Genomic DNA, 16770 nt, shown 5'->3' with positions numbered 1-16770 from the left:
TTGAAGTCGCTGGTCACAGGAAGCAGGCATGCTGGCGAGGCAGCCAATACATGAGCTAGGATGGTGGAAGGGACCCACTGCAGGAGGGCAGTGGCAGTGTGGACCTGGAAAGGGTAATATAATCTGATAACCTATTTTTCAAGTGAGGGGAATCAGAGCGATGGTGTTAGAAGTATTATAGAAGAAATCTTTATTCCTAACACTGAGTAGGGGAAAGAAAGGAACAGGAAGAGAACATTCTTGTTCAAATAGAAAAGGGAGAAAATGAAGAGATGTTTACTCATAAAGGACAAGTTTTCCCTGGGCCCAGGAAAACAAGGATAGAGAGGCCTGGGCCAGCTGGATATTGGTGAGTTCAAGGACAGGCAGCAAGAGAAAGGGGTTTCATGAAGAGAAGAAGGCATGGGTGTAAGGACTAGAAAATTAATATCTGAGGCCATGTAATATGGTGAAAAAAGGAAAGGAGACTATGTATGAAGGCTGTGCTAATAAGCTGATTGTTGTGACTCTCATTCTTTTACGGACAATAAAGTAATCCAATTTGCTTAAGGTCTCATTGTTAGTCAATAGATCTGATAGTATTGTCGAGGTTGCCTTGACAAAGACAGCCCCAAGTATCTGTATTTTTAAAAAGGATAAATGTAGTTCTTTTTCGTGAAGTCTAGGTTGGTGGTCGAATGCTGGGGTAACAGGTTGGCAATATGAGAAACCCAGAGGTCCTGTTGTTGCTTCTTCTTGTGTGGTTTCCCTATTCTGGAACAAAATAACCACTTCTGCTTTCATTATTATGCCTGCATTCTAGCCTTGAGAGAAAGAGAGAGGGAAAGTAATGGCACACTCCATTTCCCTTTAAGGAATCGCCAGGTAACTCCTGCTAACACCACACAGGCCAAACTCTGTCGTGTGGCTATACCTCTTCACATGGGAAGCGAAGAAATGTGGCATTGGGCTGGCCTGTCTTGTGCCCAACCAAAAGACCTCCACTGTCTAAAAAGCAGATCCTGAGTTTTTGACAAAAACTGTCAGTTTCTGCCACACTGAGGAAGCTGGCATTTGAGAGGTGGACCTGAGTTGCAAAGAGATGGGTTGACACACTATTGGAGCCTCAGTTTCATCATTTGCAAAATGGGCTGATAATACTTGCCTTGCTTCTTCACCTACTTTCATAGACTTGTTGTGAGGAGCCAATGAGATGGCATATTCTAAGAACTCTGTACAGATTATATCAACTTCTGAACAGATTATAAGGCATGATAATTAAGCTGGGAGGGAGGTTGGGGCAAACACTAAGGACAGCTAAGGCCAGGGAGGCAAATCTATTTACCTGTGGTATATACAGAAGAATACTGTGTAAGGAAGAGAAGGTGATGTAGCAATCAGAGTTCCTCCAACAGCAGCTTGGATAGCGTTACAAAAAGTAACTCTGACACTAGATGTGTGCTCAGTTATTAGGAGGTTTTCCTCTGTTTTTAGGAATCAGTGTACGCCACTGCTTCTTGCTGCCACATCAGGAGCCCTGGACTCTATTCAATACCTGCTTTCTCTTGGTGCTAACTGGAGAAAAACAGATATTAAAGGAAATAACATCATTCATTTATCAGTGCTAACCTTTCACACAGAGGTGCTCAAGCATATAATAGAGTTAAATATTCCTGAACTCCCAGTTTGGAAAACATTGGTAGGTGAGTATGGAGTACATCCTCTCTTTATAAATAAATGTTCTTATCATTATTCAATTTAATTTTTGATACTCACTCTGAAATAGAACAAATAAACCATGCATCATATTTTGAGTTAAAACCAAAAATACTGAACTGTTTTTTTGTATGTGAAAAAGTAGTTTTATTTCTAAATTAAAATAAAAGAATAATAACCCAGATGATAATTTATACAATTACATTTATTTTTACTTTTCCAACTTTTTCCAAAAGCAACTGTCCTCTGTTCCATCAAAAAAAAAAAAAAAAGAAGAAATAGGAAATTAAAGAGTTTGAGTGGAAAATACAAGATTCATTCCTCACCTCCTAATTTTAGAAACAGTTTCAGCAACATCTTTCCTCATATTTTGATAATGTTGTATGAAAAAATTCTATTTGAGGTTCCCCCCCCCACTCAATTTTTATTTGATCTAGCCAGAAATATTACAAAGGTAAGAATTATTGGCCAACTGAATGTACACATCTAATTTTACTCCCTCCTAAGTCCCAACTAAAATTACATGGAGATTAAATAAAAGCAAACAAGCACTGAAGAGAAAACCAGAAGCAGCAATAAGATGTTGAAAGCAGACAGGCAACTCCTAGGGCTTAGCAGACCAGACAAACCCATTCCAGGTCAACTGTGGGAAAGCTGGGAACATCTCAGATTCGTGCTACAAATCCCCACTAGGCTGGCTGGAGAGCTTTCTGCAGAGGCTAACCAGGAAAGACCTACAGATCTAAAGAGGCAATTCTCTCCGACTAACTGGAAACTGGGAATCTGAACCAAGAGAAAAGCAAAGCGCAATTCAAAGATGACAGTAAAGGGAAGTCCCAGAATGGAAAGAGTGTTCCCAGACCAGCAGGAAAATGTGGGAGGGATGACCAACAAGGAAGAGAAAACTAAGCAGATGAGATAAAATAAATTATCACCTCAGGTGATACATACATATATGTTTATATATACTATCTATAGATACAGATAGAGAAATGAATGTGTTTATATGTTATATCAGCCCAAGAGATACTGGATAGGGTTTTCAATGTTTATTTGTGTGCATATATATCACTGTATATCTTTTTCTTCTCTGATTGCTGAGGCTAATACTTCTAAAACTATGTTGAATAGTAGTGGTGAGAGTGGACACCCTTGTCTTGTTCCTGACTTTAGAGGAAATGCTTTCAATTTTTCACCATTGAGGATAATATTTGCTGTGACATTGTATATATGATGCATATCTATCTATCTATCTATGTAGATAGACAGACATATATATCTATAGATATGTATATATAATATATATCTATCTAAATCTATATCTATATCTTGGCTTCCATAGTGGCTCAGCTGGTAAAGAATATGCCTGCAATGTGGGAGACCTAGGTTCAATCCCTGGGTTGGGAAGATCCCCTGGAGAAGGGAACAGCTACCCACTCCAGTATTCTGGCCTGGAGAGTTCCATGGGCAGTAGAGTCCATGGGGTTGCAGAGTCAGACATGACTAAATGACTTTCACTTACTTTCAAGTATATATATATCTATATCAGATATATAGATATGCATATATATATTTACTACCCATAGATATATATATAAATATTATATATACCTATATATAAATAGTATAAATATACCCATATCTATAGATAGTATGTATGTGTGTGTGTGTGTGTGTGTATATATATATATATATATATGAGAAACTAAGAAGAGTATCTTGTTGCTTTTGATAAAGGCTAACACATTTGAAATGCAGTGGTAAGTTGGATCATAGAAAAGCAAGAAAATTCTAGAAAAACATCTGCTTCTGCTTCATTGACTATGCTAAAGCCTTTGACTGTGTGGATCACAACAAACTGTGGGAAATTCTTAAAGAGATGGGGGATACCAGACCACCTTACCTGCCTCCTGAGAAATCTGTATGCAGGTCAAGAAGTAACAGTTAGAACCAGACAGGAAAACAGACTGGTTCGAAATTGGGAAAGGAGTACGTCAAGGCTGTATATCGTCACACTGCTTATTTAACTTATATGCAGAGTACATCATGCAAAACGCTGGGCTGGATGAAGCACAAGCTGGAATCAAGATTGCCAGGAGAAATATCAATAACCTCAGAAATGCAGATGACACCACCCTTATGGCAGAAAGTGAAGAGGAACTAGAGAGCCTCTTGGTGAAAGTGAAAGAGGAGAGTGAGAAAGCTAGCTTAAAACGCAACGTTCAAAAAATGAAAATCACGGCATCTGGTCCCATCGTGGCAGACAGATGGAAACAGTGGAAACAGCGACAGACTATTTTCTTGGGTTCCAAAATCACTGCAGATGGTGACTGCAGCCATGAAATTGAAAGATGCTTGCTCCTTGGAAGAAAGCTATGACAGACCTAGACAGCATATTAAAAAGCTGAGACATTACTTTGCAGACAAAGATCTGTATAGTCAAAGCTATGGTTTTTTCAGTACTCATGTATGGATGTGAGAGTTGGACTGTAAAGAAAGCTGAGTGCTGAAGAATTGATGCTTTTGAACTGTGGTGTTGAAGAAGGACTCCCGAGAGTCCCTTGAACAGCAAGGAGATCAAACCAGTCGATCCTAAAGGAAATCAGTCCTGAATATTCATTGGAAGGACTGATGCTGAAGCTCAAGCTCCAGTACTTTTGCACCTATTGCGAAGAACTGACTCACTGAAAAAAGACCCTGATGCTGGGAAAGATTAAAGACAGGAAGAGAAGGGGACAGCAGAGGATGAGATGGTTAGATGGCATCACTGACTCGATGGACAGGAGTTTGAGCAAGCTTCGGGAGTTGGTGATGGACAAGTAAGCCTGGTGTGCTGCAGTCCATGGCGTCGCAAAAAGTTGGACATAACTGAGCGAATGAACTGAAGACATTCTGACCGCTAACAGTAATAGCCTAATGGTACAAAAAATTCTTGACAACCGTTCCTTCTACAGCCATTGTTGGGAAGTCCTGATGATGTGAACACAGCAACAACCATGAACGTCTGGCCACTGCTTCATTGCTTCATGCTCTATAATTGCTCTCTCTCACCACACTGGCCATTTCCACTGTCAGTAAAAGAAGTAGCATTTATTAGAACTTTCCAGGATTAGCTCTTGGAGTTAATTTTACTCTTGATCTTAGCCAAAAGGCCAAGAAGCGATTGGAGTTAATTTTAAAATTAATTTTAAAAGAATTTAATCTGAATTTAGTTTAATCTCAATTTTAAAAGAAAATACCATGGAGTCAACTACCTAGGTAGGAGCTGGGACTAGATTTGTTATTATGGAGGCTGGGTGAAAAGAGATGAATGAAGTTATTTCTATGAGGCTTTGTTTGCACCAGATAAATTGTTTAGAATCATGTATATTTGTATTATTTCCCATCTGGAGTATAAGTTCATTCAAGGTTTTAAAAAGTATCTTCTTCATACTCAGGCAATGTATAAAGCTTCATATATGATTTAATGCTGGGAAAGACTGAAGGCAAGTGGAGAAAGGGGTGGCAGAGGATGAGATGTTTAGATAGCATCACTGATTCAGTGGACATGAATTTGAGCAAACTCAGGGAGATTGTGGACAGAAGAGCCTGGTGTGCTACAGTCACAAAGAGTAAGACATAACTTAGCAATTGAACAAAAACAAGAGATCTTTATTGACAGTAATGTAGTTTACTTTGCTATGCTTAAAAACCTATACTCAAATTTTATTCAACAACTGATTTCAGGCATAAGAGCTGTATTATTTTCCAGATGATTTTTGAACCATGTGACTAGCCAATCTAAGTCATTCAGGCCAAAGATAAAGAATTTTAGGTTATTTTATACGAATTATATAGATTATAGACTTCGAAGATCATGAGTGTTCAGTCTGTCTAAGCACCTCACATGCACAGAGGGAAATTTAAAGAATGCAGTTGGTGGTGATGTTGGTGATGTCAACTCATGGCTTCACTTGGCCTATACAGAAACAGAATCAATCGTTCTCTTACCTCTTGTGAAATTACAACATGTATTTTTCTGTTGAATACTTATCAGAAATGTTGCAGTGCGAAAGCTATAAACGAAGGATGATGGCTGTCATGTCTTTAGAAGTCATCTGCTTAGCAAATGATGAATACTGGAAGTGTATTTTGGATGCAGGTAATGTAAAATCTATTAACTATCTTTTACATATGCTATTTTATGTAGAGATATGTTCACTAACTTTAAGATGTATTTTTAATTGTGAAGAAAACTTTTTAGTTGATCTTAAGTTTCTATTTTTCTTTTTTCTAAGATAATTCCCTTTACCTGTAAACCTTGTATTTTCTATTTTAAGTGAAAGTGGCACAGGATCAAAAACGTATAAAGCTCATTTCTCTAAAACTTTGCAAGCTTAAAAATTATATTAAATTAATTCACCATACTACCCTTGTGTTTACTTTCACTTAAAAATTATCCCTTTTCTCTATTTGTACATTTTATTTATAAAAATAGCAGTTACAGTATCAGGCCTGGGTCTGTAACTAGCTCTGCATTTAGAACTGAGACTGATTGCTTACTTTTTTGTATGCTTCGTTTCCTCATTAATAAAATAGTTACTACCTCATAGGATTGTTTTGAGATCAGCACTACCCATTATAACTTTCTGAAATGATGGAAATATTCTATCTACACTATCCATTATGGTAGCCATTACTGTAATGTGACTATTGGGCCCAAATGAGATGCTTCAGAAATATTGGTGGATTGAATAAACGAATGAATGAAAAAGTTATAGGCAGACCCCTAACATGTTCCTAAAAACAAGTACAAAAAGTTTTTGTTCAAAAAAGTGAACCACAGATAAACAAGCCATGATGCAGGTTTCATTTAAGTGGCTAAATACACACACATATCCCTCATTATACCCGTTATATTTCCCCTGTGCAGGTGTGCCTATTAGTGATTTTCCTTGACATTGAACCTCAGTAACAAGCATCCAGCTGAAGCCATATTTTCTATGTTCACCATGCCTAGTGATTTCTATCTTTGAACCAGTTGTTTTCATTTTTCACTGCTGCTTATATAAAATATGGGTAAAATATAATAAAGTGCTCAAATAATTGCATATACCACTGCCACGCAAAGTTGATGTAATAACCAGAAGTGAACCCTACCATATGGTAGCTCAAATAATTTATTATTCAATTATCTTAAGCCAAAATTCAGTGTTTCAAAGGTGGTGTTGCCAATATGAAATGTATGATTGTGTGCTGTGTGAAAATCAAATGTGTAGACAATGAGAATCTTCCCATACTATAGACAAGACAGAAAAGTGCATTTGTGTGGTTTCAAATGAAAATTTTATAAATATTTCATCAAATTATTTGCTAATTGTTTATATGGCAATGCCCGTAAATATTAAGTCTATCATGACAAATTGACCACAAATATTTACAAACCATCCTCTTTCTTGATTTTTTCATTGTAGGCACCATTCCTGCGTTAATCAATCTATTAAAAGGCTCCAAAATTAAATTACAGTGCAAAACAGTTGGGTTACTGAGCAATATCTCAACCCACCCAAGTATAGTGCATGCTTTGGTAGAGGCGGGAGCCATTCCAGCTTTGGTTAACCTGCTGGTTTCTGAGGAGCCTGAGCTACACTCTCGATGTGCTGTCATTCTATATGATATTGCTCAACTTGGAAACAAGGATGTTGTTGCCAAACACGTAAGTTCTTTTCATAGAACATCGTTTTGACTGAGTGACTCTCTCATATGGAAGCTAGAAAGATGCTCATTTCATTCTGCAGTGGCCCTCATAAACTCCCAGGGGAGAACTCCAATCTCAGGGGGGATGCAAAGAGCAAACCAGCCACAACGCCATGAGTTCCAAAAGTGAACAAGAGCAAGAACAAGAGCTCTGCCCAGAGCAGGCACAGTGAAGGGTTGTGTGTCAAGGCTGTCCTGAAGTCCCGCTGTTTGATTTTATTTCATTTCCCCCCACCCAGTCCTACCCTCCCTGTCTGTTACTATGTTTTTGGCCTTATTTATTTTTGTGTGGACTACTGTTTGTCTTTTATATCTCTTCACATCCTTCCTGGGCTTTCCCAACTCATTTCACTGCCCCTTGTCTCAAAAACTCTTCTCTGAAAAAAAAAAACAATTCTTCTCTGAGCACTGGTGTCTCTTCTGTGCATCCTTGTTTTATAAAGGTGATTGCCTAATATAATTTTTTTCACTGATAATATCAACATCATTTTCAGTTAAAGTTTTTCTTCTACTTTGTGATATATTTTTTCCGATGAGCATTCTTTATCATAAGTTCTTCCTATTTTTTCTTATTATATTCTTATATATATTATTCTATTATATTCTTATAATATGTTTGAACAGATCCTGTTCTAGGTCCTTTTTGATCAGTACTCACCTTGAATGAGATAAGTTCTTTCTAATCTAGTTATTTGCAGGAAACTGCATGTGGGAAAGAGCCCAGGTCCATGTTTAGGCTACAAGAATATGACGTAGGTTGCAGGGTTGTATGCATGGGACCTTTCAGCTTTGTTTTCCCTTAGCTGACAGTGATATAGTACCCATCATGTAGTTTCTATTTCCTCCACAGTGGGAAAATCTGTCTCTTTCTTTTTATCTCACCAATAAGTCTACTTCTTCTAAACATCTTATCAGTATAATTCTTTATTCATCCTTGCCTTCCTTAATTTTCGACACTTTATGGCTGACTGGTCCAGGGAAGATCCTGCTGCCATCCTCCACACCCATTCCTATTGTTCCAGAGGGAATTGTGTGTGTGTGTGTGTGTGATTTCCTGTCCCTTAAAGTAGAGCCATTTACTTTAGAAAACTGTGTTCTGCCAGTATTTCCTGTAGCCAGTGGCCATGGGAGATCTCTCGTCTCTGTTGGCTACTCATAAACATTTATTATCGTTCAACATTACAGATGTCTCCTAGCTTTATTGAAAATAATGTTGGCTACTCATAAACATTTATTATTGTTCAACATTACATATGTCTCCTAGCTTTATTGAAAATAATGTTACGCTTCTGTTTCTTGTCTTGTTTAATATTCTTGCATTATTATTGCTAGTAGGGAGATATGCCATCTTTACTCCACTTAAAATTAGTAAACTATATTTACATTTAAAAATAAAATTTTGTGTTACATAAATATAACTGCCAATTAGCAGTGCAGTGTATACAATGACAGATATTTCCAAATGAGCATTGTATTCAGTTGATATTACTCAGTTGTTTCACTTTTAGATACTTAAATGTTACAGTGAACTTGCAGCCTCAAATTATTTTGGTATAAAGGAGGCTATCTGAAAATATATTTATAGAAACTTCCCTGGCTGTCCAGTGGTTAGGACTCCACACTTCCAATGCAGGTTTGATCCCTGGCTGGGGAACAAAGATCCTATAGGCTGCATGGCACAGTCAAAAAAATAAGAGAAAATATATTTATAGAATACTTACCTTAAAATTAAAGTGTAAGATATGCTCAAAGTTGTGTTAACTGTCATTTAATGTACCATATCAGTAAACGCATTTGTTTATGGGCAATTGTTCTGTCCTAAATAAGCAGATATTTGTATCAAGAAAGATTATAGACTTGAGTTTCTAAATAAAGATGGCAGACCCTTAAATAAATTTGATTATAATTAAATATTATTTTATTTTTAGAATGGAATCCCAGCTTTGATAAATCTCTTAAACTTAGACATAGAAAGCGTGCTAGTAAATGTGATGAACTGTATGCGGGTCTTATGTATGGGAAACAAAAATAATCAAAGAGCAGTGAGAGACCATAAAGGCATCCCATACCTTATTTCATTTCTGAGTTCTGATTCAGGTAAGTCTCTATTTCTATATAATTTAAAGTGACCAGATATATTAAGTGAAGCAAATAAAGGTTTGGACATGTCATTTATGAATAGATGCCCTGGATTTAATTTAGGATGGATCTAGACATGTGTAATATAACCTAACTTCTGAAACACTTAAATTTAAACTGCTGGATTTATAAAAGGAATTGATTCTCAAAGCCATTCATTTTAAAAATGTTGAACTCGTTCTACAAGCCTTGGCACCCTGGGTAGGATGAGGGGCAATGACACCTGCTCGTCTACCTCCTAGGCCTGACCCCTTGGGGTTCCTCCACCCCAGGATCACCTGACTCAGGCCCCCCCTTGCTCCTGTGCAGACTGTATACCCCATGGGCAAACACGCCATGCAGCTGTTTCCTGCCTTTGCTGGGAACTCAGGGCTCTGCCCGAATGTCCCCTCCTAAGGAAAGCCTTCCCTGGGCTCCAGGGCACCAAGTGTTTCTCCACCAGGGCCTGTTAGATCACATTTCCACCTGTGGCTGAAGCCCTGTTTAGACCAGGAGCCCCTGAAAGCAGCAAACATTTTGTTTTTGGCAGTGCTCAACATGGCATACTTTTAAAAATCCAAAGAAACATATAAAGCGTGAAGTATTATCAGCATAAACATGAAGGGGATGTTAATCAAGGGCCTGCCTGACCTCTCAGAGGATGCTTGTCCTGGTATTAAAAAAGCACATAGTATGTAAAAAAAAAAAAATAATAATGTAGTTAATATGCCCAGTTATGCCAGTAGATGTCTCCTTGGGTGAATAAGACACATATTGATCACTGGAAGCTATTTTTCAGGTTACGTAAGGACTTTAGATCTGTTGTGAGATACTGGATATCAAAATTCAAGGTAAGGAGGTAATTAGGCTAATTATCAGACTCTGAAGTGCATATAAATACCAAGAACACAGAAGCTATGAGGCAGTATCTGCAGCTACTGCAAATGGTCTCTTAGATTCTGTAAGAATTTTCTCATCCCAATGAGCATACACGTAACAGTGTAAACTTCAAGTCTATAGTTTCCTCCCACATATGGGGGAATGAAAAATTGGGAGAAAGCAGAAGGAATAAAAAATTGGGGGAAAAGCTTGTATGTTTTCCCTCCTGCTCACTTTATCATCTTTCTTTCTATTCTAGTTCTCTAACAGTGAATACAGAATAACTATGTTGGCTATAATGTAAGACAAGGTTATGGATAAGGGGTTTGTTGCAGAATGTTTTCCTTTACTTTAGTACTTCAAATTAAGCAATTATCATCTAAGAACCTCTTTCATGTAGTGAAATCATTTGAAAGTTCTTTTCCTTTGTTACAAATTCATAAAGTCATTTGGAATATACTCACCTGTCTCCTCCTTCTGCCTAATTCTCTGAGTCTATTTCTGTGTATTGGGTAGGTTGGAGAAGTGGCCTTACATAGGAGGTGTCCTATGGAGTCCAGCAGCATGCTACCCTCTGGCCATCAGACCTAGATGCTCAAAGAGGACCCTTATGTGGGCTGTATGCCCCCTCCTGTTGTAGCGGGGCCAGCTACTGTGGGCACACTGGTAGGCAAGGCTGGCCTCTGGTCTCGTTGGCTGAGAGGCCCTGCCTCGTGTGGTTGCCATGGGCAGCTGGTGGGCAGGGCAGGCTCTGATGGGTAGCAGTTGTGAGGCCTGTCGTGAACGGGTACAGGCGAGCTGGTGGGAGGGGAGGGGCAGGCCCCTAGCACCAATAGGCTAGAAGAAGGATTCCCAAATGTGCCTGCCCGCATCAGCCCAGCAGAGGCAGATCACAGAACTAGCTGTCTTGGTGTCTCATTCTCCTGTGGAGTGCCAGCTGCCTCCTGCTTCCCCTGGAGAATCTCTAAGATGAGCAAGTCGGTCTGACCCAGGCACCTTTCACACTGCTGCCTCTCTGCACTGGGCCTCGGAGCGTGTGAGATTTTGCATGCACCCTTTAAGACAGTTTCAGTGTCCTACAGACACATGAAAAGATGTTCAACATAACTAATCATCAGGGAAATGTGAATCAGAACCACAATGAGGTATCACTTCACATCTGTCCAAAGGGCTATCATCGGAAAGATAGCAAATAACAGGCGTTGGCAAGGGTGTGGAGAAAAAAGAACTCTGGTGCACTGTTGGAGGGAATGTAAATTGGTACAGCCAAGATGGAATAGAACTAACAAATGATCCAGCAAATCCACTTTTAGGTATTTACACAAGGAAAACTTAAAGGCTAATTTATAGAGATAAATTAGATGTTCCCTTATGTTCCATGTGGCTGGCCCAGCTGGTAAAGAATCTGCCTGCAATGCAGGAGACCTGGGTTCGATCCCTGGGTTGAGAAGATCCCCTGGAGAAGGGAAAGGCTACTCACTCTAGTATTCTGGCCTGGAGAATTCCATGGGGTCGCAAAGAGTCAGAGACGACTGAGCAACTTTCACTTTCATGTTCCATGCAGCATTAGTTACAATAATCAAGATATTGAAGCAACCTAAGTGCCTACTGATAGATGAATGAATAAAGAAGATGTAGTATATATACACAATGGAATAGTCACAGCCACAGAAAGAATGAAATCTTGCCATTTGTAACAATATGGATGGAACTGGAGGGTATTATGCTAAGTGACTTAAGTCAGACAAAGAAATACTGTATTCACTTATATGTGGAATCTAAAACTGAAAACAAATGAACAAACAAACCAAAAAGTAGATACAGAGAAAAAAAGTGTACTTTTTCTCCTGTAGATACAGAGAAAAAAACTGTGGTTGCCACAGGCAAAGGGGTTTGGGGGTTGTGTGAAGTAAGTGAAAGGGATTAAGAGGTACAAATTTCCAGTTATAAAATAAGTCATGAGGATGTTATATACAGGATAAGGAATATGGTCAATAATATTGAAATTACTTTGTATGGGAATAGACAGTTACTTTTTGAGGTGATAATTTCCTAATATGTTGAAATATTAAATAACCATGTTGTACATCTGAAACTAACATAATATTGTATGTCAACTATACTTCAATTTAAAAAAGAGATAAAGGGAAAAAAAGAAAATGAATCTACTGTGAATGTATTCAGTTATTCCAGTAATTCTTAGGACTGTATACTAGGGGGGAAAATATACAAACAGGAAGAGAATGTGCCAAGATTTTTCCTAAGCATTGCTTAAAACAGTGAAAAGTTAGAAATAACCCATTATTTTTTAAAATGTAAATATTTAAGGAAATGTGAGACATGCATTAATGGAATATTTAGGAGACACTGATGTTCATAAAGAATGGGAGAAATTTTTTTTACTGGTAAATTAAAATGCAGGATACTGTGTTTATAGTACAACTGTGTTAAGTACAGCAGTATCTAGAGTTTTCTATGGTTTCCCTGGTGGCTCGGATGATAAAGAATCCACTAGCAATGTAGGAGACATGGGTTCGATCCCTGGGCTGGGAAGATCCCCTGGAGGAGGGCATGGCAACCCACTCCAGTATTCTTGCCAGGTGAAGCCCATGGACAGAGGGGGCCTGGCGGGCTGCAGTCCATAAAGTCGCAAGAGGCAGACACGACTGAGTGACTAAGCACAACATTATCTATATTTACATAATATATATTATATATTTACAAAAATAGTGGATGATATTACATGGAATGTTTGTGCTTGGGTGGGAAAGTCTGAGAGTTTTAGTTCTTTTTTTCTTTATTTTCTAAATTTTCTAGACTCTATAAACTTGACTTTTAAATATGGAAAACTAGTGACAACGCCGCATGCTTATATTCCTACTTTTTAAAAGGTTTATTTAACTGGTTCTTGAATTCACTTGAAGATGTGTTGACAGCTGTATCTTCTGTGACGATTGCTGAGGTTGCTCGTGACAATAAGGAAGTCCAGGATGCTATGGCTCTGGAAGGAGCCATTCCTCCTCTGGTGGCTCTGTTTAAAGGAAAGCAGCTGAGTGTCCAAGTGAAGGGTGCCATGGCTGTGGAAGCGCTGGCAAGTTACAACCCTGCCATCCAGAGAGCGTTTCTAGAAAAATCATTAAGTAAATATCTTTTAAAGCTTCTCAAGGTAGGAATTTGATTACTCTTCATTTTTCTTAAAGTATTCAACACTGAATTTAGTTAAGGGAAAAGAAGACTAAAACCAGTTCTAGAATAAACGTTTTATTAAAGACACATTCCTGTGGTATTCAGTAAATCCTCATTGACTGAATGGAATATTTTTTTAAATAGGCGTTTCAAATAGATGTTAAGGAACAAGGAGCTGCAGCACTTTGGGCCTTGGCAGGACAAACACTAAAACAACAGAAGTATATGGCAGAACAGATCGGATACAACTTTATCATAAATATGCTTTTATCACCATCAGCTAAAATGCAGTATGTTGGTAAGTTATGTCCTGTCCATAAATCTACACAATACAGAACAGGACTTTGGAGGGTTAGACATGTTTCTTGCTTTTCTTTGTCAGGAGGTGAAGCTGTCATAGCTTTAAGTAAGGACAGCAAGATCCACCAAAATCAAATCTGTGAAGGGAATGGGATCGCACCACTGGTCCGCTTACTAAGGATTAGTAAAATAGCCGATGGCACGCTGCTGAGCGTCATCAAAGCAGTGGGATCCATCTGTATTGGTTTGTAAATTTATTCTCAGTTCTAAAAACATTAGTAAGGTACTCCTCTTCCTCCCTATCCCTACTGTTGCAGCCCTTAACCATATCTAATCTGTTATTATAATGTTTTTATTTCTCAAAGACCTTAATGAGTAAAACTGATGTAATTAAGCATAGTATATCAATTTTGCTTTGAATTCTGGTTAGAATGAGAAATGAGGACCATGAGCCTTGGCTATTTTTGACTTAAAGCAATCTCTTATTTTTAAGTTTAAGAGAAAAATATTTCTTATTTTGAATCTTAGGAACTATATGTTTTTGAAGATACAGAAGTGTTTCTAATGCTGCGGCACATTTTTCTATTCCGTTCTCCTTCCATAGTCATTCTTTGTTTATGTAGTGGCCACTAGGTCTTGTTAATTACAAAGGAATTAATCTTTCCATAAACACACATATTTCTTCACTAATTAGGCCTTTAATATCTCCCAGCAATGTCTTATCGTTTCCAATGGATAATTCTTGCGCAATATTTTGCCAATTTTATCTTAGGCATTTCATACAACATGCATGCAACACTCCCTACCTCAAATGCCTGGTGCACCAGGCATTCAATACTTGTCTGTCGAGTGAAGAATATTCATGTAATTATTGTTTGTGTACATCTCCTGGTGGCCGATGGACAAGGGGAGTAGGGAACAATGAAACACAAGTATTTCTTTGCTGCTCCTATTCCCTTAGTTGCTTCAAACTTCACTAGGTAATAATAAGTAGGTGCTTTCTCTTCATTGTTCCTAAAGGGGACCAATCTTGTACTTGTATTTAAGTATGTAAACCCACTGTATTTGCAGTGTGGCATTTATTGGTAAAAGAACAAATTTTAAGTTTTTCGTTCATGTCCACTAGAAAGATGATTTGAGTCTCTTAATTGAGTTTAGAGCTGCAATTTAAAGTAGTATGCTTAGAGGAAGTAAGATTATCTTTTTAGTATGAGTATTTAAGGAATCCAGAAATTTTAACCAGGTGATTACTCAAGTTATTTTTATAAAAACAAACTTTTAATGGAAAACAGTAGCAGTTATAAGCTGAAGTACCTTGCACATAATTATTTTTTTAAATAAACGATAGCTATTACATTATTATTCCCTGATAGTCCAGCACTTCTAATTTCTTAGTTTCGTGACTATTAGAAAACTGTTCTAACAGTAACTTTTCCAGGATTATTCGCTTTGCATTTTAAAAAGTTAATTAAGGTAAAATAGTGTCATATTAAGCATTTCCTTTGTAATTTACCAACTGTATTATGCTAGGACACATTGAGAACCAAACATATTGAGCTATGTTTGGCTTTAACATTTCCAAGATGGAAAAAACGTTATCTCATTGAGATGTGGATTCTTACAGGTGTCGCTCATACAAGCAATCCCGTTAGTCAACAATTTGTTGTAGAAGAAAATGCCTTTCCAGTACTTATTCAACTACTGAGAAGTCACCCTTCTCCTAATATTAAGGTATATACAAGACTTTTGTGTGATATAGTAAAAATTAACATAAATGATTTTTTAAAGAATAATTTTTATCTTTAGGCAAGCTCAGAAGTATAATAAAAATATCTAACCTTTTAAACAAAATCCTAATTTTTGTAAATTTATTTTTTCATTGAAGGATAATTACTTTACAGAATTGTGTTTTTTCTGCCAAACACAAAATCACAAAATCCCAGAAGTTTTAAACAAAACAGTTGCCACAGAAAGAGGTTTTGTGGATTATTTGATACTTCAAAAGAAAAAAAAAAACAAACCTGAATTCTGGGGAATTGGCTTAATTTTCTTATCTAGATTTTAAGACTAGAATTCCAAAAACAAAAATATGAAGAAAATTAAAACCCCTTATTAAAGTGAAAAAAATTGCTACAAAGATAGTAGCAAAGATATTACTAAATTTTATTAAAATATAGTTTCTTCAGATTTAACCAGAAAGTCTTAGTCTTCTGTCTTTATTTATCAAAGAAGTTTTATTCCTCAGATATTTGATTATTCATAGAATTTCTTCCCTTCTTCCTCAGATACTGGTTGCTAAACCTGGGTGGGGAAATGTGGATGTGTGATTTATGTAGCAAAATTTCTCAAATATAAATGAATCCTGTCAGTGTTTACACCATCAGAACCGTCCTACCTTCCACCAAGCAACCTGTGTTGGCTGGCAACAATACTTTTCTCAAGGGTGGACACTGCTAGGAATTACTATGAGTTGCTGAAGAGTCATTCATTCTTCCATTTACTTCTAGTTAAATGCCTTTAGTAAAATGACATTCACATCTATTAAAATCCTTTACCAAGGTTTTAGAAATTCAGGACATCTGTACTTGGCTACACAAACTGTAATGACAAAAATTTATTTTCTCTTTAAAATTTGGTAAGGGTCTGCTGGAAATCAGAAAATAAAAATAACATATGAAGAAAATATATAAGTAAATATAGCATGATTTCTTTTAAGGAAGGTGTTTGGTATTTTGTTATCAGAAAAGATGTTATAAGTTATCTGGCTTTTCTTGCCATGAAAGAGATTATGTCATTACAGAAGTTGATTAGGGAAACAAAGAGGCACATGCTAGCACTTTTTGGCTTGAATTATAT

General features: G+C 37.3%; 1 protein-coding gene across 10 annotated transcripts in view; it reads left to right on the top strand.

Annotated features, from left to right (window-relative positions):
• ANKAR (ankyrin and armadillo repeat containing) overlaps positions 1-16770 on the top strand; it is a 53344-nt gene that overhangs the window by 23203 nt on the left and 13371 nt on the right. For 8 of the 10 annotated variants that reach the window (XM_070475879.1, XM_070475878.1, XM_020896255.2 and 5 more), the window contains 8 exons: positions 1474-1682; positions 5732-5836; positions 7149-7390; positions 9360-9528; positions 13320-13594; positions 13759-13912; positions 13997-14158; positions 15539-15645. In XM_070475879.1, coding sequence (XP_070331980.1) covers positions 1474-1682; positions 5732-5836; positions 7149-7390; positions 9360-9528; positions 13320-13594; positions 13759-13912; positions 13997-14158; positions 15539-15645 — 1423 coding nt within the window. The remainder of the gene's footprint in view (positions 1-1473; positions 1683-5731; positions 5837-7148; positions 7391-9359; positions 9529-13319; positions 13595-13758; positions 13913-13996; positions 14159-15538; positions 15646-16770) is intronic. The other 2 variants (XM_020896254.2, XM_020896253.2) reach the window with 2 other exon arrangements.

The sequence above is a fragment of the Odocoileus virginianus genome, chromosome 13, assembly GCF_023699985.2.
Source record: "Odocoileus virginianus isolate 20LAN1187 ecotype Illinois chromosome 13, Ovbor_1.2, whole genome shotgun sequence".
NCBI classification, from domain to species: Eukaryota; Metazoa; Chordata; class Mammalia; order Artiodactyla; family Cervidae; genus Odocoileus; species Odocoileus virginianus.
Note: the sequence above shows the minus strand (reverse complement) of the source record. Positions and strands in the feature narration are given on the sequence as shown.